We start from the raw sequence: 25,146 nt of genomic DNA on the forward strand, positions 1-25,146 counted from the left end.
CCATGTTGTGTGGTGTGTGAGAGTTAAATTTCATGTACCAACCTGGTTGAATATTAATGACATGAGAAAAAAAAAAAGTTCAGATGTTCTACATCTAGCCTTTCCAAAACTAGTGACTGTCATGATCAGCCTGCGTCAACAGTATGGGAAAGGCTAGAACTCCCATAAAACCAAATTTTGCAAAATGACAAATGCACTGGCTGTGACAATACTATCACTTACATGTCAAGGCACACTTTCATTAACTTCAATACCTACAGCTTCCATGAAGTTTGCCTTAGTGGTTAGTTAACTGGATCACCATTTCACTGCAGAGGTCTTGGTCGTGACAATGGCTCCACCTGCGACTAAATGGAACACCTGCAAAAACTCAATGCAAAACTGATCTGCAGAGTCCCTGCCTCACAGAAAGAGTGAATACGCAAGTTTTGACACAGGAAGACACCAGTGACTGAGAACCATGGCATTCCCTGAGACATTTGAGAATCAGACAACATGGAACGTACCTTGGGAAGTAGCTGTCTACTACTGCAAGTCAAAGGTATTACAGCATCACATTCGGAGATGCCTTTAGATGCAACCTCAGACCTGGCTGATAAAATAGAAGATGCCATGACACCCGCTCATATCAGTGCCATGTGAGAGTGCCATGTAACAGTGTCAGCATCAGGGGTTACTTGTCCAGACCATGATTTTCTTTCAGCCAAGGTTGATGGATGAATAAAACAAATCAGCAAATTATTGTCTTGTCATGACTCAAAGCAGCAGTAGGGATCGCTGCTGCAAGAGGTCATGGAGCCACTCTCCAACAAACTTTTTGACATATGGTGTAGAACAGCAACCCATTTGTTGGTATCATGGAAAGTTCGGGGATCAGGCGGCCAAGTGCACGTCACCTTGCACCTACCTAAACACCAGCAGCAGTCTGTCGTAAGCACATCTGATTGCCAATTTCAGTCTATTCATTAATGATTGAAAGTCATGTCGGAAATTGTAGAAAGTCAGGTCTGAAATTCTTGATGGACATTGGATCAGATATGTGCATATTTCCATGTACATTGTTACTTGGTTGTTGACCAATGACTATGTCCACCAAACAGTTCCTTGATATCAACATACAATATGCAGCAGATTGCATTAGATTTAGGACTTGGGGTGTATTTTTCCTTCTTTCAATGATTGATCACGTCACTTGATGGCCAGAAGCAGTGCCAGTTGACGTTTCAGCAGAAGCACTAGCCTTTGCCTTTGGTGTCAAGTTGGTTACCTCATTTTGGTTGCCCATTACATGTCATGATGGATCAATTGGAATCTGATGTATTTGCCTAACTACCAAATTCTGCATCACTGTTCACAACAAAATAAAAGTTATCACCCAGTGAGGAATGGATTGATTAAACATTGGCACCATTCCCCAAAAGCAGCACTAATGTATCATGAAACTGGACAACAACTTCGCCAACAGTCCTACTTGGTCTTCGAAACACATACAAGCTGGACTTCAGGTTCTTCATCAGTGGAACTAGTCTACAGCAAAGTGCTACAGCTTCCTGGAGAATTTATTGATGTGAATTCCCTGAATCCTTCTGACCAATACTAGCCAGACTTCATTCTATGGTTGAGAGAACATAGAGCACATATTTGCGCTCGGTAAGCTTAAAGACTCTGTACAACATCTAGCTACATACATCGTGGTTTGGAAGCATGCACACAAGTAATGTTGCATGTGGATGGTGTTAAACTCCCGCTGAAACCACCTTGTACAGGTCTGCTCCGTGTCTTACAAAGAGGAGCACAAACAGTGGACATAACAGTAAATGGCAAACTCTCTACAGTTTCTTTCAACTGAGTGAAACCAGCATACATGTTCCAAGATGTACTGCCAACTGGTGCAACATGAAACTAGTCTCATCTGCAGGCACTAGCTCCATCCAATCCAGATCTGCTTTCAGAATGCACAACAATGCGGATGGTGTGTACACTTCCTTGCCCATTTTTTGTATGATGCTCCACTTCCACCGAAGAGGCTGATGTTGCAGTCAAGATTGCCATCCACTGCATTTGTGTTCTGCAGAATTGTTTCCATCTCAACTGTCGAAGTGTTTACATGGCAGCCGCCAAAGGGGCTGTTTTTAAGCATCAGCAATTTCTGTTTATTCTTTGACTTTTTAGAGTGCAACATTCTTAGATTTCAGTAATTACTAAGTTACACATTATTATTCAAAAGGGGAGTTCTACTCACATGTAAGATTCTCGAAAGCTGCTTTTTCCTAACAAGATAATTTCCTTCTGTGTTTATTTAAATAAAGATATTTTTCCATGGTGCGGGAGAGCTACACTTAAGCCTGGCTGAACATACCAACATACAAATTCAGTTTTTGAATGGCCCATACCCATCCTTTCTGAAAATATTATCCAGTGTCCCCTTCTTGACACAACTTGGATTCAGAAGTTTTGCCAGAATTTATATTGATGGGTAATATTTTGTTATCCTTTTCACACACTGCAGTCCGTTTCCACATAGCACCAAATTTCAGGAGGCACAAGAGCAACAAAACTTTGGAGTTTACTGCACTAACATTTATTGTCAATATTATTGGGTTGTACAAATGTAAGCTGACTGCCAGATATATTGTCTCATCATACAGGTGGTGGCTGTTCTGAGCAAAATAAAGTTGTCACAATCAAGGAAATGGTACAATTAATGACACTGACAAGGGGATAATAATCCTGCATACTACCCCTCAAAACTCTCAGTAGACTGATGATTACAGCAGGAAGAGGATGAATACTGTCCCCAGTGTGATTGTTCTTCACCATTTCTGCGAAATCTTTATCCTGTGATTAATGTTACACTAAAAATTTGAATACGTGTGTTATTTTTCATATCTGAAAGTATACCCATTCCTCCTTATTCCAAACAGGGGAAAGCTTGGGATAAAATAATATATTTTGCCAATTTCACCTAAAGAGAGAAAATGTTTCTATGTCAGTTTATTCACATTTTTATCTATAAGCATGCAAAGCAGAAGACACAAGTAGTACAATTGGGAACTTGGTTATAGGAAATCAGAGGAACAGTTATAAATAAAGATACCAAGCATGTTAAGGCCCTATTATCTTAAGATTCTGCTGATATTCAGTCTTTGGCTATGAAAACTGAATGTGTACATGCGGTACATACTTTGATTTTTGTAATAGCTGTTAAAATATGCTCAGACGTAAAACTAAATAATTCTCTAATCACCAGGTACCTGAAAGAGGTGAAAGTATCTTACATGACGCCAGATAAACGTGAGCCTGAGTTTGTATTCTACGACATCACAAAAAGTCAAGTGAGCATTTACAGGTTAGTACTTTGCTTTACACACCATTTAACTATTTTCAAAATTCATGGAAGTTGGGCATGGTGGTTTTGCAGACAAATTTTTGTGTTATTGTTTGAACCATATAATCTCAATACATATATTTTCCCATGGAATTTAATGTAAATAATAAGTTGGACATTGAATCGGTAAAGAAATTTCCAAAATTCGCCAAAATAATCATAAAAAATTCTATTTTATTTTAATGAATGAAAATTCTTTAAGATTGCATTAGGTGTATATGGGTCCCTTTATGAGACAGCACCACCAGTTTCACCTCATTACAGGTGCATCTTTGGGTGATGATAAAGTTTCCCTTCGTGAAGCTGGAGAGAATGTACGCTGCCCCTATGTTTAAGGTGAAAACTGATGAATTGCATAAGCTCTTTAAAGGTCAGTCACTGAATGGTTGCACTTGGAATGTATACACCATGTGGTGAATGTTGAAAGTGTCAAAACTCATGCTCCAATAAAATATCATAGCTTTGTTACAATAGACACAAGGTCTAAAAAGTTGACTCGTTGTTAAATGTAATTGTAAATTGCAGTCCAAATTAAGAGAAGTGCAGTTAGCACATACAAGATATCTGCCAGGTGGATAAAACTATAGTTAATGTCTTATCACTGGAGACTGGATTATATGCATTTGCATGTTGAATACGCATTTGCATATTTTTACTCTATGTTTACAATATTTTAAAAAATTAGATGGACAGTCTCTAGCTCAATTTAGTTTTGGTTTCTCACAGATTGACTGTGACTTAGAAATGCGTGCAATCGCTAACCGAGAGGCCACTCTCTAGCAAAAATATTACAGAATAGGAACAGGAATAGGCAGGCGGAGTCAATGCTCCGGCACCTGTGCCTCCAGTTAATCCCTTTTGCTGTCATACCATACGTGTCGGCAACAATTAAATTAAACTATGCAAGCTTTTAGTCCCACGTTCATTTTTCAATTTAGCTTTCTATGTACTTGTATACAGTTGAACATGTTTACGAAGTGTAGTGTGTAACATGTTGTGCGCCATGCTGCCCGAAAAAAGAAGTGCCATTTTGTGGATAGCTGACCATCCTGGAACATTTACATATGACAGAACTGTTTTATATTGTCGTGTTCACGAGAAAAACATTTAATGCAAAAAAAGTTTCAAATAGACAATAACCCCGGCTTTTAACACTTGTGCCAAATTGATAGTTTTATTAATGGAACAGGTGAACTTATACAAAAACAATAAGTGTCAACATAGCACCCAAATTCAAATACTGGCCAGTACCTCAGTAGATGTAGAACAGCCCTTTTCTGCTTATAAAAATGGTTTGAGTGATTGAAGACACAACCTTACTACGAAACATTTGAAACAGTACTTGATCATTTATTTTTTCAATAAAAAAATCTAATTGTAAATGATGCTTTCATTGAGTAGTATTAATTAAAAATTAATGCTGTTCATAGATGGGTAGATCACATATCTAATGGGAGGTATTGAACAGAACTGGGGAGAAGCGGAGTTTGTGGCACAACTTGACTAGAAGAAGGGATCGGTTGGTAGGACATGTTCTGAGGCATCAAGAGATTACCAATTTAGTATTGGAGGGCAGCGTAAAATCGTAGAGGAGACCAAGAGATGAATACACTAAGCAGATTCAGAAGGATGTAGTCTGCAGTAGGTACTGGGAGATGAAGAAGCTTGCACAGGATAGAGTAGCATGGAGAGCTGCATGAAACCAGTCTCAGGACTGAAGACCACAACAACGCTGTTCAAAAAAGTGCATGATTGTATGTTATTTTTTAAATAAAATATTAAGGAGTTTTTGAGCATGCTCCTATACATGCGACAATTATCGAAGTTGGTCCTGTACGTATTAATTGTTTTGCTGCAACTCATTTGCATCACATCCGCTTGTTACTGACAGCAATAGCAAAGAAGGAACAACTCTTTAAACACGGTATGCATCCCCATTCTGCAAACTTTTAGATTATAATCCCAGAAAGGCCCCCTTCGTAAATTCTACCCGAAAATATCACCGTTCTGAATATACAGATTTTTTTGCGTGGCCGGTGCTCTTCCTCGTAACTGATGTGCACAGGTTAGACTTTGAGACAACGCACACAGTAACTTCCATGCTTTTTTTATTATTTGATCTGGCATATTTTGACACTTTTCATGCATTTTAAGCATTTTTTCAAGCATATTTTAAGGGTTTTGTGATGCGTATAATCGAAGTTCTAATTATCACCAAAAAAAAGATGGTGGTGAAGGTACTGTGAAAGTTTAAAGTGGTCATCTGGTGACAGGTTCTTGCACAAAGCTATTGAGAATCCATCTTGTATGGTACTCATTATAGTGGGCTGTTGTGACATTGGCATGGTAGAAGTGGTCACTGAAGTTAAAACTTATCACCTGAAGATGCACCTATAATAGTGTGAAACCCATGGTACTTGATCGTCTGGAGTATGTGGCTGAGGGACTGCATCAGCTTTCAGACAACTCTACATACAAAGTTTGCCAAGGTAATCCCATTCCTGATGTCCAGGCGGAGCTTCAAGGAATCCTCAGAACCTTAGGCCCCCTACAAAACCTTTCACCTGACGCCATCAACCTCCTGACCCCACCAACACCCCTACCTTCTACCCACTTCCTAAAATTCACAAACCCAATCATCCCGGATGCCCCACTGGAGCTGGTTACCAAGCCCCCACAGAATGTATCTCTGCCTGCGTAGATCAACACCTTCAACCCATTACATGCAGTCTCCCATCCTTCATCAAAGACATCAACCACTTTCACTAATGCCTGAAATCCTTAGCCAATCTGTTACCCCTGGAAACCATCCTTGTAACCATTGATGCCACATCCTTATACACAAATATTCCGCACGTCCATGGTCTCGGTGCGATGGAGCACTTCCTTTCACTCCGATCACCTGCCACCCTACCTAAAACCCCTTTCCTCATTACCTTAGCCAGCTTCTTCCTGACCCACAATTTCTTCACTTTTGAAGGCCAGGCATACCAACAATTAAAGGGAACAGCCATGGGTACCAGGATGGCCCCCTCGTACGCCAACCTATTCATGGGATACTTAGAGGAAGCCTTCTTGGTTACCCAGGCCTGCCAAGCCAAAGTTCGGTACAGATTTATTGATGACATCTTCATGATCTGGACTCACAGTGAAGAACAACTCCAGAATTTCCTCTCCAACCTCAACTCCTTTAGTTCCATCAGATTCACCTGGCCCTACTCCAAATCCCATGCCACTTTCCTTTACGCTGACCTCCATCTGTCCAATGGCCAGCTTCACACATCCGTCCACATCAAACCCACCAACAAGCAATAGTACCTCCATTATGACAGCTGCCACCCATTCCATATCAAACGGTCCCTTCCCTACAGCCTAGGCCTACGTGGCAAACGAATCTGCTCCAGTCCTGAATCCCTGGACCATTACACCAACAACCTGAAAACAGCTTTCGCATCCCGCAGCTACCCTCCCGACCTGGTACAGAAGCAGATAACCAGAGCCACTTCCTCATCCTCTCGAACCCAGAACCTCTCACAGAAGTACCCCAAAAGTGCCCCACTTGTGACAGGATACTTCCCGAGACTGGATCAGACTCAGAATGTGGCTCTCCAGCAGGGATTCGACTTCCTCAAATCCTCCCCCGAAATGAGATCCATCCTTCATGAAATCCTCCCCACTCCACCTAGAGTGTCTTTCCGCCGTCCACCTAACCTTCTTAACCTCTTAGTTCATCCCTGTGAAAACCCCAATCCACCTTCCCTACCCTCTGGCTCCTACCCTTGTAACAGCGCCCAGTGTAAAACCTGTCCCATGCACCCACCACCACCACCACCACCACCACCACCACCACCTACTCCAGCCCTGTAACCCGGAAGGTGTACACGATCAAAGGCAGAGCCACGTGTGAAAGCACCCACGCGATTTACCAACTGACCTGCCTACACTGTGACGCTTTCTATGTGGGAATGACCAGCAACAAACTGTCCATTCGCATGAATGGACACAGGCAGACAGTGTTTGTTGGTAATGAGGATCACCCTGTGGCTAAACATGCCTTGATGCACGGCCAGCACATCTTGGCACAGTGTTACACCGTCCGAGTTATCTGGATACTTCCCAGCAACACCAACCTATCCGAACTCCGGAGATGGGAACTCGCCCTTCAGTATATCCTCTCTTCTCGTTATCCACCAGGCCTCAACCTGCACTAATTTCAAGTTGCCGCCGCTCATAAGTCACCTGTCTTTCAACAACTTCTTTGCCTCTGTACTTCCGCCTCGACTGACATCTCTGCCCAAACTCTTTGCCTTTACAAATGTCTTCCTGTGTCTGTGTACGTGCGGATGGGTGTGTGTGTGTGTGTGTGTGTGTGTGTGTGTGTGTGTACTTATCCTTTTTTTCCCCCTAAGGGAAGTCTTTCTGCTCCCGGGATTGGAATGACTCCTTACCCTCTCCCTTAAAACCCACACCCTTTCATCTTTCCCTCTCCTTCCCTCTTACCTGAAGAAGCAACCGCTGGTTGTGAAAGCTCGAATTTTGTTTGTTTGTTTGTTTGTTTGTGTGTCTATCGACCTGCCAGCACTTTTGTTTGGTAAGTCACATCATCTTTGTGTGTGTGTGTGTGTGTGTGTGTGTGTGTGTGTGTGTGTGTGTGTGTGTGTGTGACGGCTTATGGATCCCAGGAACCCTCCTCTCAGTGCTCGATGAAAAGGTCAGCATAGGAGGGAAGCCCTCTTGGTTGTCATGGCTGTACCCTTTATATAGTTGTGTGTCTGTCCCTCAAAGATAAAGGAGGTATTTGTGGTATAAAATTGATTAAGGTGAGCAGGAAGGATGCCATCGGTTTGAAGTCAGTTGGGCACTGGTTGAGGTAATGTTCAACGGCAGATAGACCAGTGCATAGGGGATGCTGGAATAGAGGGAGATGTCATCAGTGATGACAGACAAGGTGTGTGATGGCAGTGGGATGGGCACAGATTCCGGACAATCTAGGAAGTGGTTGGTGTCTTTGATATAGGAGTGGAGTCTTTGTACTGTTAGTTGCGAGTGTTATATCAACAAAGACACAAATGCTTTCAGTGGGTACTTCGAAACCAGCTACTATAGGGGAGTGAAAATGGTAGGGTTTGTGAACCTTAGGAATAAGGTAAAATGTGGGAGTGTGTGGTTTGGGTAGTGGTGGTTGCTTACATTCACTTTGGATTTTTTTTCAACTAGTGTTTATGAGGGAGGTGTTACACCCATTATTTAATGGTACAGATTTAATTATGTTAATTTTCTTACATGCATCTACTTGATGGAGATATGGAGCATACAAATTACAGACAATCTGAGGAAATGTTTTTATGTTTTTTGTGTGACGTGAGGTATTCTTAATGGCAGCATCACTGAGAGTGGCTTCTCCATATAACGGGTGATCAAAAAGTCAGTATAAATTTGAAAACTGAATAAATCACACAATTATGTAGATAGAGGGGTACAAATTGACACACATGCTTGGAATGACATGGGGTTTATTTAGAACCAAAAATATACAAAAGTTCAAAAAATGTCTGACAGATGGCACTTCATCTGATCAGAATAGCAATAATTAGCATAACAAAGTAAGATGAAGCAAAGATGATGTTCTCTACAGGAAATGTTCAGTATGTCCATCATTCCTCAACAATAGCTGTAGTCGAGGAAGAATGTTGTGAACAGCATTGTAAAGCATGTTCGGAGTCACGGTCAGGCATTAGCGTCGGATGTTGTCTTTCAGCATCCCTAGAAATGTCGGTTGATCACGATACACTTGAGACTTCAGGTAACCCCAAAGCCAATAATCGCACGGACTGAGGTCTGGGGATCCGAGAGGCCAAGTATGACGAAAGTGGCGGCTGAGCACACGATCATCAGCAAACAACGAACGCAAGAGATCTTTCACGCGTCTAGCAATATGGGGTGGAGCGCCATCCTGCATAAACATCGTACGTTCCAACAGGTATTTATCAGCCAGGCTGGGGATGCAATTCTGTAACATATCGGCGTATCTCTCACCCGCCACGGTAGTAGTTACAAAACCGGAATCACACATTTCCTCGAAGAAAACAGGCCCGATAACAGTAAATGTGGTAAATCCAACCCCCTTGACTTTCTCGTCGCGCAATGGAGTTTCCACGACAGTTCTAGGGTTTTCGGTAGTCCAAATTCTGCAGTTGTGGATGTTGACAGACCCTCGGAGTGCGAAATGAGCTTTGTTGGTCCACAACACATTACTTAACCAATCATAATCTTCCGCCATTTTTTGAAATGCCCACACCGCATATGCCCTCCGCTTCACTAAATTGCCAGGTAACAGTTCATGATGCCGATGGATTTTGTACGGATAGCATCGGAGGGTCACCTAACTGCCAACCAAACGGTAGTGTACAGAATGCTGGTGCAACCTGCGACTGTACGAACACTGACTTCCCCATGCATAGACGAACGCACTACAGTCTCCATTTCTTCCTGAACTGTCTCAGCAGCATTACGCCTTGTGCTCGGTTGGCTACTACGGGCTCTATCGTCTAAACAACCCGTGGCTTCGAATTTCGAAATCATTGTCGCCACAGCTGCATTTGCCAACGGACCTTTACCCATTCGAACCCCCTTCCTATGGCGATAGGATCGTAAAGCTAAACTAGCACATTCTGCATTCTGATAATACAGCTTCACTAAAAGCACCTTTCAGGTAACTTCAACATGCTGCGACTGCTGGCGTATCTGATTATCTATCTCTCTCTCTCTCTCTCTCTCTCTCTCTCTCTCTCTCTCATTACAGCTCCTTTTATACACGATTGTCATGCGCAGTCACTGACGTTTTGCTGTCCAGCGTCATCTGTCAGACATTTTGTGAAATTTTTTCCCTAATAAAACCCCATGTCATTCCAAGCACATGTGTCAATTTTTACCTCTCTATCTACATTATTCCGTGGTTTATTAAGTTTTAAAATTTATACTGACTTTTTGATCACCCGGTATTTCGAGAGGGCGCTTGTTATTTTCACTGGAAATAGTCATATCAAGGAAATTAATTTATTCACTCTCTGATGTTCACTAGTTTATGGTACAATAAATCATATCTAAAATGCAAAAAAGCAGTTGCCTGCATATTTTTAACCAGATAAATCACCAAACATATATGTTCAGATGCAGATTGTGTGTGGCAGTACACCACTATTCTCACTGCAACCTTCACTGTACGTAATTATCCCACCACTCTAGTTAAAAAAACAAATTTCTTAGATAATAACATCCAATCCTCATCCCTCCTAAAAACAGCTTAGCAGCACTACACCTCTTGTCGCTCGGTACTATCAAAGTCTTGATTGTATTAATTAGTTACTTCGACTAGGCTATGACTTACTGAAATGAAGTCGATTGTGTCTGACATTTTGCCCACAACTAGAATAGCTTTTTGCCGTCCCCCCCCCCTCCTTTTCAAATTTTCACAATAATGCGGTTGGACCCTATGCTTCTTCTGCATCTCTTTCCTTCCTCTATGTTTAATATCCCTGTGACAGTTCCTTGCCCAATGCACCCTCCTACCACCACCTATAACGGCACTGTAACTGGCAAAACATACACTATTAAAGGGAAAGTCATCTGTGAAACATCGCATCATGTACTGCCTGTTATGTAGTAAACACTGTTCAGCCTCCTACATTGGTATGACTACCACAGAGTAATTAGTTAGAATGATTGGGCATAGACAGAGGGTGTATAATGGCAACACACAATATCCTGTTACAGAGCGTACTATCCAGTATGACAGACGTGAGATTGGTGACTGTTTCACCACGCGTGCCACATCTGGATTCTCACTTGTTATAAGTGTTTCTCAGAACTCTGAAGGTGGGAACTGGCACTGCAATGTGTGCCTGGTTCTCATCGCCCACCTGACTTAATTTGTGTTAATTTCTGTGGTCTCAGAATTTGTTTTCAGGAACTATTCATTTGTTTCACGTCTTTTATTTTTCTGTAACATTTATTTCTGACCTGTCCATTTTTGCCTGCTCCCCTCATCTGTCTACAATGTGTTATACACTTACTGTATTTACTCGAATCTAAGCCGCACCTGAAAAATTAGACTTGAAATAAAGGAAAAAAAAAAATCCCGAATCTAAGCCACACCGGAAATTTGAGACTCAAAATTCAAGGGGAGAGTAAAGTTTTAGGCCGCACCTCCAAATCGAAACAAAGTTGGTCCATTATAATATGAGACACAATTTAGGTCGAATGAATGACGATACAGCTACAGTAGTTTGGTTCGAGTCGTAAGCTTAGCAGTTAAGCTTTACCAGGTAGCCATTGCTATGCGTCAGGCGCTCCGTCTGTATTTATACGGGTACCCTTCCTTTTTCACGTGCTTCGTCTGATTTGAATCAATTGCTTATTTTGCTTTGATCTGATAAGTGCTGTTTTCTTTGTTATAGGTGTTTACGTCACTCTAAGCTGAAAATGCGTTACTGTACTGTGTCATGCATTGTTTGTCGCATTCTGATAGTGCGTGTTTACGGCCTGTCACCGCTCACGGCATGGCTTGCTTTTGTGCGCGCTTACAATTAAAAAAAAAGAAAGAGTAATCGTCTCATTAGCGAAACAATGGCAAGAGACTGCTATTTGTTGTTACTTACACTGCTGCTTTCTTTGATAATGATCAACAAGAACCAAATAATAGACTGCGTATGATAGAACATGTTCTGAATGAGAGTCAGGCGAAAATGTTTCTCCATTTGAAAATCTTTGCGGCCGCTTCTTTAGTACATCAAATTCTGCACAGAAATTAGTCATCTTAGAATTAAAAATCTAGTCAGTTGCTGTGCTTCATTTCTGACTGTATCACTATTAGGCATAAGAATAATATGAATATAAACATGACACGATACGCATATTCTTCTGTGTTTGCTGCTGTCTCACTCTTGTTTCGTAGTTTATTAGGCAGACAGGATTTATATGAGATAGCAGCAAACACGAAAGAATACATGGCAAAATGTTGATATTTGTATTATTATTATTATGGTGAAGAGAATACTGCATGTGATTCACAATTCATAAAAATTCCTATTAGCAACCATCTCTTCTCACAGGTAGGAAAAAATTCAGAAAGTAGAGTTGGCCAGATTGACAAACATCCCAAACAGTCTGGCATGTCGGATTTTCGTAGTACATTGAAATTCTGCTACATTCGAAGATGAACAATACGGAATTTGTATGTACTTCATTGGATAATGTATGAAAATGCAGTGGTCGAAACCCAGAGCGGAGAAAAAAAGCTCGTCTTCCACTTTTTTTTTCTGACGCGGAGGTTTTGGCGCCAGTATTTATCTTTGTGCCTACAAAGCATGCCTGTGTAGCTCTACATATATTCGACGGCAGAAGTTAGTTGTGGCGGCACCTACCAACATTTTTCAGAACTTTCACTTGCTTTGCACTCTATTCTAAGCCGCAGACGGCTTTTTGGATTTCAAAAACCGGAAAAAAGTGCGGCTTAGATTCGAGTAAATATGGTAGCTTTCTGTGCTCAGTGTCTTTTGCATGGCGTTCCTTCAGTAATGTCTGTCTTGCTTATTACTTAGTCTATTAAAAACGAAGATTCCAAGACTTACCAAGCGGGAAAGCGCCGGCAGACAGGCACATGAACAAAACACACACACAGAATTACGAGCTTTCGCAACTGGCAGTTGCTTCGTCAGGAAAGAGGGAAGCAACTGCCAGTTGCGAAAGCTCGTAATTCTGTGTGTGTGTGTGTGTGTGTGTGTGTGTGTGTGTGTGTGTGTGTGTGTGTGTGTGTGTGTGCCTGTCTGCCGGCGCTTTTCCGCTTGGTAAGTCTTGGAATCTTTGTTTTTAATATATTTTTCCCATGTGGAAGTTTCTTTCTATTTTATTTACATCATTATTACTTAGTCTTTCACATTATAGTTTTCCGGTTTTTCAAATATTGTCCATAGAGGTACCAACAACCAGTCCTTCCTTGTCATATTGTCCACTAAGTCTCACCTGACCCAGGGCTCTGGGCGACTTTCCCATAACTCTCCCCATTTCCTTTAACCACCCATTCGTTGCTGTGAAATTATTAAAGAGACGAAATTGTCTCGAGGAAAAGCATTTATTTTTACAGAACAATACTTTTTTCTACTTTTCGACATAATCCCCTCAAACATTTATGCACTTGTTTCAACAGGCTACAAGGGTTTTTATTCTGGCTGCAAATAACTCTTTATCTTGATGGTTGAACCAGTTTCCCACAAACTTTTTCATGTCCTCGTTGTCCTGGAACCTCTTCGCACATAACACCTCCTTCAGTGCACCAAACAAATGGAAATCACTAGGTGCTAGATCCTTACTGTAAGTAAGGGGGATGAGGTAGTACTTCCTAGCCCATTTTGTCGATGGTTTTACGGGTTAATTGAACAATATGAGGATGTGTGTTGTCTTGCTGGAAAATCACACCTCTCCTCTGAGATCCACGGCGTCTCTCTCTCTCATGGCTGGCTTCACCTTGTTTAAAAAAACAAATCCTAATAGTATTGGCTGTTCATTGTACGCTGCTCTTAAAGATAATCAATAGAAAACTGGACCTTCAGCATCCCCAAACACCATCAAAATGACTTTTACTGCTGATTCTTCGGTTTTGAATTTTTTCTTGACGTGTTACTTGGTGCGTGTCCACTCCATGCTGTGTCTTTGATTCTGGCTTAATAGTGAAATAAAGTTTCATCACAAGTTAAAATTTTGTTGGGGAAGTGCTCACTTTGTCTTTCATAACATTCCTTTAGCTCTGTAGACACTCTCAACCTTGTTTCCTTGTGTAACAGCGTCTACTCCTTCGGGACCCATCTTGGAAGTTTTGCGGTACTTAAGCTTATTACAGTTAATGTTTTGAAGTGTACCAGTACTACCTTCAATGTTATCAACTATCATTTCCACAGTCACATGACAGTCGGCATGAATAATGTCATCAATTTGACTTTCAGGTGAGGGAGTGGAAACTGCAACTGCTCAGCCAGAACAGTGTCCGTCAGTCACTGAGTCATGACCATTTTTGAACTGCTCTGCCCACTTGTAAAAATTTGCATGTTTCATATAACCTTCACCATAAACTCCAGACATTATACAGTACATATTCACTGGTTTCTCACCTCCAGCAAGTTAAAAAAACAACCCGAATAATAGAATGTTGTTCAACTTATGTGGACTTATCATCTTGAAATGAATTTTTGAGGTTGTAAACAAAACAATATTGATAAATCAGCTGATCAGGGCTCATCTCAGTGATGCCGACTTAGCCATAAAAGTACCAAACTTGCCCTACTAACAGTTTTTTCCCTGAGACCAATTTATCTCTCTAATTACTGAATGGCCCTCATAGGTACTGCTTTATGAGGTTGATTTTAAGGTATGTTGGGATTCTCAAAGGCTGCCAAAAAGTTCCGAGAAAGTGAAATTTTCTAACTTGTATCATGAGGAAATGAACACATTATTTTAATGAAAGCAGGCATTTTTGAAATCAAAAAAATCAGGGCTGCAAAACCATTTTATTGAATTTTTGAAATAAAATTTTTTTTAATAATTTTTGTAAAATCTTTTGGAAGAACAGTGATGGAAGTGACATTTATTTTAAATAAAAAAAGTGGATCACATAAAAACATTTAGTAAAATGGTGACCAGTTTGTGTGTTTTTAAGACCATGTTCAGACTGTTCTCTGAAATGTAAGTGCATTTACAGACTTACAGGGACATCTGACAACAAGAGTTACAAATTAAAATAAACAAACATAAGAATAATTGAAAGAAAATACACCCAGCAGTGGTAGGCAGAGGTGATGAATAGAGTAGGCATGATCTGTTGAGTGGATAGTGGGGGGGGGAGAGGGGCTCAGTCCACTGTCTTTCATGCAATGTCAATAGCAGCCAGTAAGGTGCACAGTAAGTAAAAGCATCACAAAAAATAATGTACATACAAAAGGTATAATCAAAGCTAAAGAAAAACAAAACATAACTGCTACAGGAACCATTTGTCAGAATACATTATGTACAGTTACAGGTAAGTGCCTTTAAATATCTTGAAAGCATAATAACTGAAGACTTAATGTCACCAGGAGCTGAAAACTCGAACTGCCATAGCGAAGGAGGCATTCAACAGAAAGAGGAGACTCTTTATGTGGCAAATTAAAGGTCTAGGAGAAGGCTTGGCAAATGTTTTGCCTCAAGTGTGTCACTATATGGGGCAGAAACAGATGCCGAGATGAGAGGATGAAAAAAGGTTACAAGCATTTGAGATGCGGATGTGGAGGAGAATGGAGAGAATAAGCCGGATGGTAAGAGTGAGTAATGAAAAAGTATTGGAAAGAGTAGGTGAGAGGAGATGTCTGCTGAAGGTTTTAAGAGAAAGGAAAAAGAACTCCTTGGACATTCATTAAGAAGGGAGTGCTTACTAGCAGATGCAGATGCCGATGTAACAAGTCATTTTATGGAAAATGATGGGTTACACCATCAGCTTGTCAGAAAAATAAAAGATGAGTCTGATGTTTAACAAATGTTTTTATTGGTAGTTAAGTTTTGAATGGCATATTGTCCACAAAGGAGCTTGCAAATCGGTCACCAATTGATACTTATAAAGGTATTGACAGAAAATTCAGAATTGTAAACTTTGGTGGCTGATGGATGAATGTGTGATGCTGCAGTGCAATTTCGTCATGCAGATGGCAAGAATAGTAAACAGAACATGTTGATACCAGCACATAAGGTCTTTGCAAATTTCATTCTGTGTACTGTATTGAAGAGTAATTACGCCTTGCAGACAGGCACATGAACAATATATGCAAATGTCAACATTTGAGAGAGGATATGTTGTTGGGCTCAGAGAAGCTGTATGGAGTAATCGTCATCTCTCGACATTTGAATAGGAACGATGCCACTATTCGACAACATTGACAGGAATGGGTGAACCATGGTTGAACGAAGTTTCAAGACGGAATTGGCGACCTAAAGGGATGACGGAATGAGAGGACCAAGCAATTGTAGAGAGGCACTTGGAGCCCCGGATTCACCATTATCATCGATGCAATGTGCCAATGGTGCTTCCGCGATGACAATGACCAATAACAGGCAGCTCACAGAAAGGACACTTAGCTCGTGGCACCTCTTTCACTGACTATCATTGAACTAGGTACACCAACAAACGTGTTTGCAGTGGTGTAAGGCACATATGGTGTGGAACATAATTTACTGAGATAGTTTGAAGTGGGACTCATCACTGAAGACAATTCTGAGTCCGAATGATGAGTGAGGATATGTATGGAGATGCCCCAGACAGCAGTGGGATACTAACATGACTGTCACACTTCATATGGCCCAACAACCAGGAGTGATGGCCTGGGGTGCCATTTCCTTTCATAGTAGGGCCCCGTTGATCATCATTTTGCGACACCCTTACAGCAAGCAGAATGTTGATGATATTTTATGCTGTTTTTTTGTTGCCATTCATGGCAAGTCACCCTGGGTTTATATTTCAGCAGGACAATGCTGACCAAACAGGGTGAGAGCTGCTACTGCTTGTCTTCATACTTGGCAAACCTTACGATGGCCAGTAAAGTCACCAGATCTCTCCCCCAGTGAGAATGTTTGGAGCATTATGGACAGGGACCTCTAACCAGCTCATGATTTAGATGATCTAACACATCATTTGGATAGAATTTGGGACAGTATCCCTCAGTAGAACATCCAAAAACTCTCAGTGCCAAGCTGAATAACTACTTGCATAAGGGACAGAAGTGGACCAACTTGTTATCGAATTGCTCAATTTGTGAAGCTCTCACTTGAATAAATTATCACCTTTTTTTTAAGTGTAATCGTTTGTGGGTACATGTACATCAAATCTATAGATTCCCATCCCATCCCATTCAGGTAATTCCTTCATGGTGTGCCTTCTTTTTTCTTCTTAGAGCACAAATAAGTAATTTATAAACACTGAACTGACTGCAGTTTTTCACCACTGGTAATCTCTTAGAGTAGGTTCAAACACTATTTGTAAAGACAGTAGTAAATATTTAATTTCTGGTGTTCATAAAATTGTGTGTGCTGACTTAAACATGTCTGACAGGCAGGCTGTAATTGCTCCATTTGGTTTAGAGATCATACAGCAAGTGCCACCCGTGGTAAATCATTATTTGGCATGCACCTGATCCAGAGGAATCATTCCAAAGGGTTAATTCATAATAATATACAAATTCTCTATAATACCCCCCCCCCCCCAAAGGAATTTTATTAAATACACTAGAACAGAGAGAAATTTATGCACATCACAAAAATAAGCCATTATCTTCACTGAATGAGCAGTTAGATTTTAGAGAAAAATATTTCTTTGATGGCTTCATTTCCTGTTTTAATGATTGACCCCTCTGTTAAGCTTTTAAAGTTATATACTTACACCATTTCCATTAACAATTATCATATTTTGTATATTTTATTATGCATCTCAATAAATATTTCCTCTTATGGTGATCCATTAAGTATTACTATTGAGGCTACAATTGCGGTGTTTGAGGTGTAGTCATAAAATAGGACTATTGCTATGAAACAATTTATTTTTAAAACTTAAATATCTAACAGTCACACTCAGTATACTCCCTTCCTCTATCCCTATAATGCTGCAGGTTAATTTTCCATTGATGGATACAAGTCTTCCTTTGTGAGATCTCTCATGACGTGTGTCGCTTTTTCTTCGGCTGCTTCAGTGGACTGAAATTTTATTTCTTTTACTGTAGATTTGACCTTGGGTAATAGGTATGTCATATGGTGCTATGACAGGTGAATAAGATGGGTGGTGTAACAATGGGATGCTGTATGTTGCTAGAAGCCTTTTTGACAGACAGTGCAGTAGTCTTTCTTTATCCACAGATTTGAGCAAGGACCTCAAGATAGTAATGTTGATTAATAATTTGACCTTCAGGAACCCAGTGAAGATAACGCAGTTCCAGACTCAAAAACAATAATCATTGTTTTGAATCTTGATTTGCTCATTCAAGCTTCTTTGGGTCTCAGTGAAGTTGGGCACTTCCAGTGCATGGATGGGCACGTAGTTTCTGGATCACATGTTGTCACTCTCTCCAAGAAATTGGGATCAGTTTCAGTGGTATTTAAAGTGTCTGTACAAGTATATTCATGAGCTACTTTTTGTTTGCTAGTGAAAATGTTGAGCAACAGTTATGCACACGCTTTTCTCATGGTAAACTGGTTATGTAAAATTCGCCTTATGCATTCTTTGTCAACTCCTACAGTTTGAGCAAGCAATCAGTCGAATGCAGAGTCTGTGGTCATATTGAATCAAATTAGCTTCCTTTCTGATATTTTCATCTGTTTCTGATGTTGAAATGCATCCTGGTTGTGAGTCATCTTCAACATCTCTTCAACCATCTTGGAAACACGTATGTGATAAACATGTTTCGCCACACACAATCACACTGATTTGTCTACAGCTATCAGAGATGCCACATTCGACTGAGAAGATTCCACGTTTCACAGATATTAGTCGTTCACCTTTGGTGCATGTGTATTCTGTGACTGCATCAGTCCTCCTCCCCCCCCCCCCCCCCCCTCCCCACACACACACACACACACACACACACACACACACACACACACACACACACACACACACCCCTTGATATCTGTGCACACTAAGGTCCTATTCACACGGTGATAATTAAGTCTCAGGGCAACTGAGATACTCCGTAACCAAGTGACTCAGCATGTGTGATTAGGTGGGGTCGTTCAGAGTAGTACATTTCAGTAGTGGCATCCCAGAGTCGCTGCAACTCAGATGCTATGCGACCCCACATGATAGTCACCTGGTCTCCCAATATTCTGGTTGCATTCTTACCATTGGGTTGCACAATGTGCGAACAAATGTTTAATTTGGAATACGTGGTAGAAGCGGAGAAATATCCATAACTATAACGTGTGTGTGTGTGTGTGTGTGTGTGTGTGTGTGTGTGTGTGTGTGCGCGCCAGTGGGCTGCTGGTACACTATTATATATGCTAACTCTCAACTGTGATGTCAATGATACCCACAGCATCGCTGTATATGGGCATACATTGATTCGACATTAGATGTGCCTACCTCATCTGTGCGATCGCTGGATCCCACGCCATGCTATTGGTTTACAAACTGTAATTGTACACAATTTAGTGTGATAAAATGTTTCCCCTGGCAGTTAAGTTTTGTTTTATGTAGTCTAGACTTCAGCTTTTGCATATTATTGCATGCTACTACTTTGTACGTACATTACAAAAATAATGTTTTTACTTACTGTGCCCCGTGCTGACCACAACTGTCACCATGTGGGAGATGCTGAGCAGTCTCTCGTACTTATCCTTATAGCCTCTCAACGCTATCCAGCAGCTTACATTCGTGACTCAACAGATAGTATCTGCTCCGTTAACCAGCTCTGCCTGCCACTCTGGGAACATTTTCTTCTTATTTTTAAATGTTTTTAATTGGTTACTGTACTTGTTGGATGCCCCTCTAAGTGTGTAAACATATTTGTATTACAGAGAACTGTCTGAAGGTGGTTTTAAAAACAGACTGAAACTGGTCACCATTTTAACAAATGTTTTTATTCGATCAAGACTATTGTAATTTTTTAAAAAAAAACATAAATTTAGAATGGAACTTTCTAGTACAAGTAGTTTTTAGTATGAATGACTTTCGAAATAATTCCTTAATTCATAAGCAGTAGAATGAAGATGCAATGCAATGTTTTCCTTGGCTATATTCTGATTGTTGGCATTTCAAAGTTGATGCATTGTTGTTCACCACAACTCTAAACTCTTCCTGTAGTTCGAGAACGAAAAGAACTGCTCAGTACTTGTGGAACTTTCGAAATACAAAACAACGGGAAATCCAGGATGTTACAACAATATGGAAAGAATAGGGAGGTGTTGATTCGCAGGCAGACACGGTGAAAACAAATTCTAGAAACCTATCAAGCTGTCCTTCATCACACAATTCTCACTCATGTGGCCCCTGTCATCTCTAGGTACTAAAGACCAATTGTATCTGAGGTGAGCAACAATGTCTGCTCCACTGGGTAGTGGGAGTACAGAATAGGCATGAGATGGGAAGGGGGACACATAGCAAGATAGTTGGGAGATGCTAGTGCTGCCTGTGTGAGTATGCAGGGACGTGGTTGGGACAGGATAGTGGACTACTAGGTGCAGCATTCGGATGCTGGGAGGGGAAGGGCAGAGTAGTAGGGAAGGGGAGGGGAAGGGAATAGGCTACTGAAGGCCAAGGGGGTTTTCAGCACTAAAGGACATGCTGTAGGGAGAGTTCCGACTTGCACAATTCAGGAAGTTGGCATTGGGGAAATTCCAGATGTTACAGGTCGTAAAGCTGTCATTAAAGTCAAGCACTGGAAAGAGGAGAAAGAGGTCATTCAAATGGGCTTTATTAATTTAGAAACAATTACTTTCTTGTAGCAAATTTCACCTTTGCATGGTTTTTATGAAACTTAAATCAAGAATTTTCTTTTAAGACAATTTTCCCGTAAGTTCAAATTGTAGAGTTATCAGTAGTCTGAAAATTATCCTGTGAATTGAAACACCCCCGATTAAATCCTTATTGGGTTTTGTGTAATTTATCGAAGCCACCAAACAATTAATTATTATGATTATATGACCGTGTGCTTAATGGACGAAAGGCTATCGATTTTCCTGCTGTGTTTTTGGGGATATTTCAACCGAGTGCGGCTATTCTGAGACTGAATAGTGGAACAATTGAAAGTTTGTCTATTATTAAGGACCACGAAGGTTGCGACGTACAAACTGTACATATATATATATTTCCTACTAACACACAAATGCTGAGGCAGTTGCTACCTTTGCCTTACACGTCTAATCACGGTTATATCTTTTTATTGGTTGTTGATTTTCAGTACTTCATCACACACAATGCTGATTGTTAACATTCACAACAATCCTCACTGCAATCCATGGTTGTTGCTGGCTGACGCGGTTGACGCGAAACACGTAATTCGGCACTTGTCACTTTCTGTTGTATATCACTTGCGAATTGGTATTAGTGAGGGTCAGCCCCACTACGATCAGGGGGACGTGCTCACTCACCCTACTCGGGTGAATTTTACTCGACCACCGTTCTTGCCCGTCTTTCCCGCACTCCTTTTCACTCGACACACTCCAGTACTACACTGCGTACTCAACACTAGTCTCACTGCCTTCTGCAGTGCTCGACAATCGATTCCTGTCTATCTAGCTGGGCGTCGGATACTAGCACCTATGTTCGTAAGGGATCACGGATCCCTTACAGAATCAACTTTTATAGAGATACAGCTTTAATAAGAAACTATCCATTTCATATAGGTGTCTTATATGTACTATTAAGAAAACTAGAGCAAGTAAAGGAGAAGGAAAAAAAAATTATGTTGTCAGGAAGAACAAGAAGGATCTTCCCACCTTGCTTTTTTTTTAATTTTTTGGGTTTATAACCGTGTAAAAATACAAATATGGATCCATATTGGTACACCCATGTCTTGTAGATCAGTAATGAATATTTAGGCTTTGATACTGAAGGTGCAAGGGGAAATAAAGGGAGAAAAAGGCTATTCACAATTTGTACAGAAATCAGATAGCCATTGTAAGAGTTAAGGGACATGGAAGGGAAGCAGTGATTGCAAAGGGAGTGAGACAGGGCTGCAGGATATTCCCGATATTATTCAGTCTGTATATTAAGCAAGCAGTAAAGGAAACAAAAGAAAAAAAAAATGGAGTAGGGATTAAAATCCATGGAGGAGAAATTAAAACTTAGACGTTTGGTGATGACACAGTAATTTTGTCATACTGCAAAGGACTTGGAAGAGCAGTTGAATGGAATGGACAGTGTCTTGAAAGGATGATATAAGATGAACATCAACAAAAGTAAAACATGGATAATAGTGTGTACTCGAATTAAATCAGGTGATGCTGAGGGAATTGGATTAGGAAATGACACTTAAAGTTGTAGATGAGTTTTGCTATTTGCAGAGCAAAATAACTGATGATCAATACAGAGAGGATATAAAATACAGACTGGATATGGCAAGGAAAGTGTTTCTGAAGAAGAGAAATTTGTTAACATCGAGTATAGATGTGTCAGGAAGTCATTTCTGAAAGTATTTGTATGGAGTGTAGCTATGTATAGAAGTGAAACATGGATGGTAAATAGTTCAGACAAGAAGAGAATAGAAGGTTTTGAAATGTGGTGCTACAGAAGAATGCTGAAGATTAGATGGGTAGATCACATAGCTAATGAGGAGGTACTGAATAGAATTGGGGAGACAAGAAATGTGTGGCACAACCTGACCAAAAGAAGGGACCAATCGATAGGGCATATTTTGAGACACCAAGGGATCACCAATTAATGGTAAAAATTGAAGAGAGAGACAGAGATGAATACACTAAGCAGATTCAAAAGGATGTAGGTTGCAGTAGTTACTTGGAGATGAGACAGCTTGCACAGGATAGAGTAGCATGGAGAGCTGCATCAAACAAATCTCTGGACTGAAGACTAGTACTACTACTTTCTTGCAGTGTGCTTTGTCAACAATGACTGTAGTGTGAAGAGTCCGGTTTGAAATGTGATACATCAGTGCTATGTAATACTATTGATATTACATTCCAGTGAGGACAGTTTGAATCATGTATGTGTGATTTCTCATATTCTAAGTTATCACTCAGTGGTATGATGTCTCATGAAGTGAAGACCTGCAACATTGCTGATGGCGATCAGTCAATCGGATGGGAACATTAAGGTTGGCAGCTATGTAGTGGGGCATTTTGGCATTGGGTTTCACCCTCTCCCCTCTTCATCACCATCACCATCTTCTTCATAATCATCATCATCATCATCATCATCATAACAATACCCCCCCCCCCTCCACACACACACACACACATACACACACTACATAGCTGTAGTAGTACAAGAAGTTGTAAGGGGGCATTTTGCAAACAAACAATGTCGTGGCGTGGCGTGGTGTGGTGGTGAATCACATTAACAAAGGAATTTCTGTGGGCAGTAAGACCTGAACTTACAGGATTGTCAATAAATTTTAAATCTTGGCTGAGATTGGGAATAATCACTAGTAAAAGATGTGGCAACTAAGTTTCATTTGTCACTGTAAAAAATACTGAAGTGAAACTTACTTTCACATGCAAGAAAAAATTGGTTCTCAGAAATTTGGAATTTCAACCTAGGGAATCTGGAGATATTTTGATGAAACAATTGCTGCCATGTATATTTTAAACAGTAATAACCCTACTGCACTCTCTTGAGATACACCAGATGCTACTAGAACTTCTGATGCTGTATGCCCATCAAGAGTGATGCACAGATTTATGTTTCAACTCTGTCTTCAAGCTAGTCGCATACCTAGCATTAGTGTGGACTTTGCTATGCTTTTATTTCCCTCTCTGTATGTTCCATTTTTGCTGGCCTGGCTTTTCCCTTGGGCCACAGAATCGTCCTATGCAGCTTCTTGTCTATTTCTGTAAATGGATCATCAAACTTTTGTAACATTTGAGGAAGATGAGATGCTTCAATTCAAAGTGCACTAGAGGAAGACAATTTTCACCAGGTTTTGAATTCTTCTCTGATTTCACCAATTTGTCACAGTAGTGTAAAGTTAGGTATCTTAGTAGTAGAACTGTCTGGAATAAAACACAATTTTGTTATGTAAATTATGCCCAAAAAGTGTCTGTAAGCCAAATTCAACTGAGTTAATGTTTCCACTAGTGCTACTTTATCATTTCCTGCTGGTTGCTGGGATATATAACATGAAAGTAAAATCAAGTGGATTCTCAAATTGAAATCAAACTTGAAGTTGGAGCACAGACTTTATGACAAGTAGTGGAAGAAATAGTAGTTATTGAAAATAAGGGTTAGAATAGTGACGTACAGTGAGACCACTGCCTTATTGAGGTAGTTTATTACCATTAGTGGGTTCTGTGGACAAAATGTCACATTGTTTCATTTCTGTTTGTGTGTGTGTTGGAAAAACTCTGGTTTTAACTCTCTTTTTTTTGTTTCAGTGTAAAGCCAGCAGTCTTTGATCTCTTTCTAACAATTGCTATTTCCATCTACCTCACTGTTATTTATTTTGTTATACAGGTACGTATGAAACTATATCTTGTAACTATATATATACTAACTGTGAAGTTTGTTAGGACAACGTAATTAATGTACTATATTCTCTTTCGCAGAACTTTCCACAGTTTTATACTGTTGTATTGTCCATTGTGGGTGCTACAAGGCAGAAGGTCCATTAGAGAAGCTTCAGTGTAGTAGAAATTTAAAATATATTGTACATAGTTTATGTACATATGTACTTTCCTAAGACAGAAATCAATTGTAGAGTGCCTTCATGAAACATCAAGAAATACTGTTTTTATAAAGGAAGTATTCATGTTATGGAATGTGTTATGTACAAACTTTCCAGAAAAGAAATTCAGAATTGAACAAGACTAATTTGATTATATTTGTCTTATGGCCAGTGTTAATATCCACATTTTTAAATGTAGCTCCAACCTTGTCAGAATGACTAGAAAACATACATGATTTGTTACTTACATGATGGTTGTTGTGCTCTATGGATCATAGTAACATATTTCTCACATGGAAACACAAAAGTTAGTTGATTCAAGCATTTGAGCATGGCAGATACTCTTAATTTTACATT

The 25,146-nt window shown here is 40.3% G+C and overlaps 1 protein-coding gene across 1 annotated transcript in view; it reads left to right on the forward strand.

Annotated features, from left to right (window-relative positions):
- The window catches only part of LOC126273455 (nicalin), a 123,668-nt gene extending 98,737 nt beyond the window's left edge, over window positions 1-24,931 (forward strand). The window contains exons 11-13 of the mRNA XM_049977011.1: window positions 3,251-3,349; window positions 24,500-24,578; window positions 24,671-24,931. Of these exons, the coding sequence (XP_049832968.1) occupies window positions 3,251-3,349; window positions 24,500-24,578; window positions 24,671-24,736 (244 nt within the window). The 3' untranslated portion in view covers window positions 24,737-24,931. The remainder of the gene's footprint in view (window positions 1-3,250; window positions 3,350-24,499; window positions 24,579-24,670) is intronic.
- The last annotated feature ends 215 nt before the right edge of the window (window positions 24,932-25,146 follow it).

The sequence above is a fragment of the Schistocerca gregaria genome, chromosome 5 (assembly GCF_023897955.1).
Source record: "Schistocerca gregaria isolate iqSchGreg1 chromosome 5, iqSchGreg1.2, whole genome shotgun sequence".
Classification (NCBI taxonomy): Eukaryota; Metazoa; Arthropoda; class Insecta; order Orthoptera; family Acrididae; genus Schistocerca; species Schistocerca gregaria.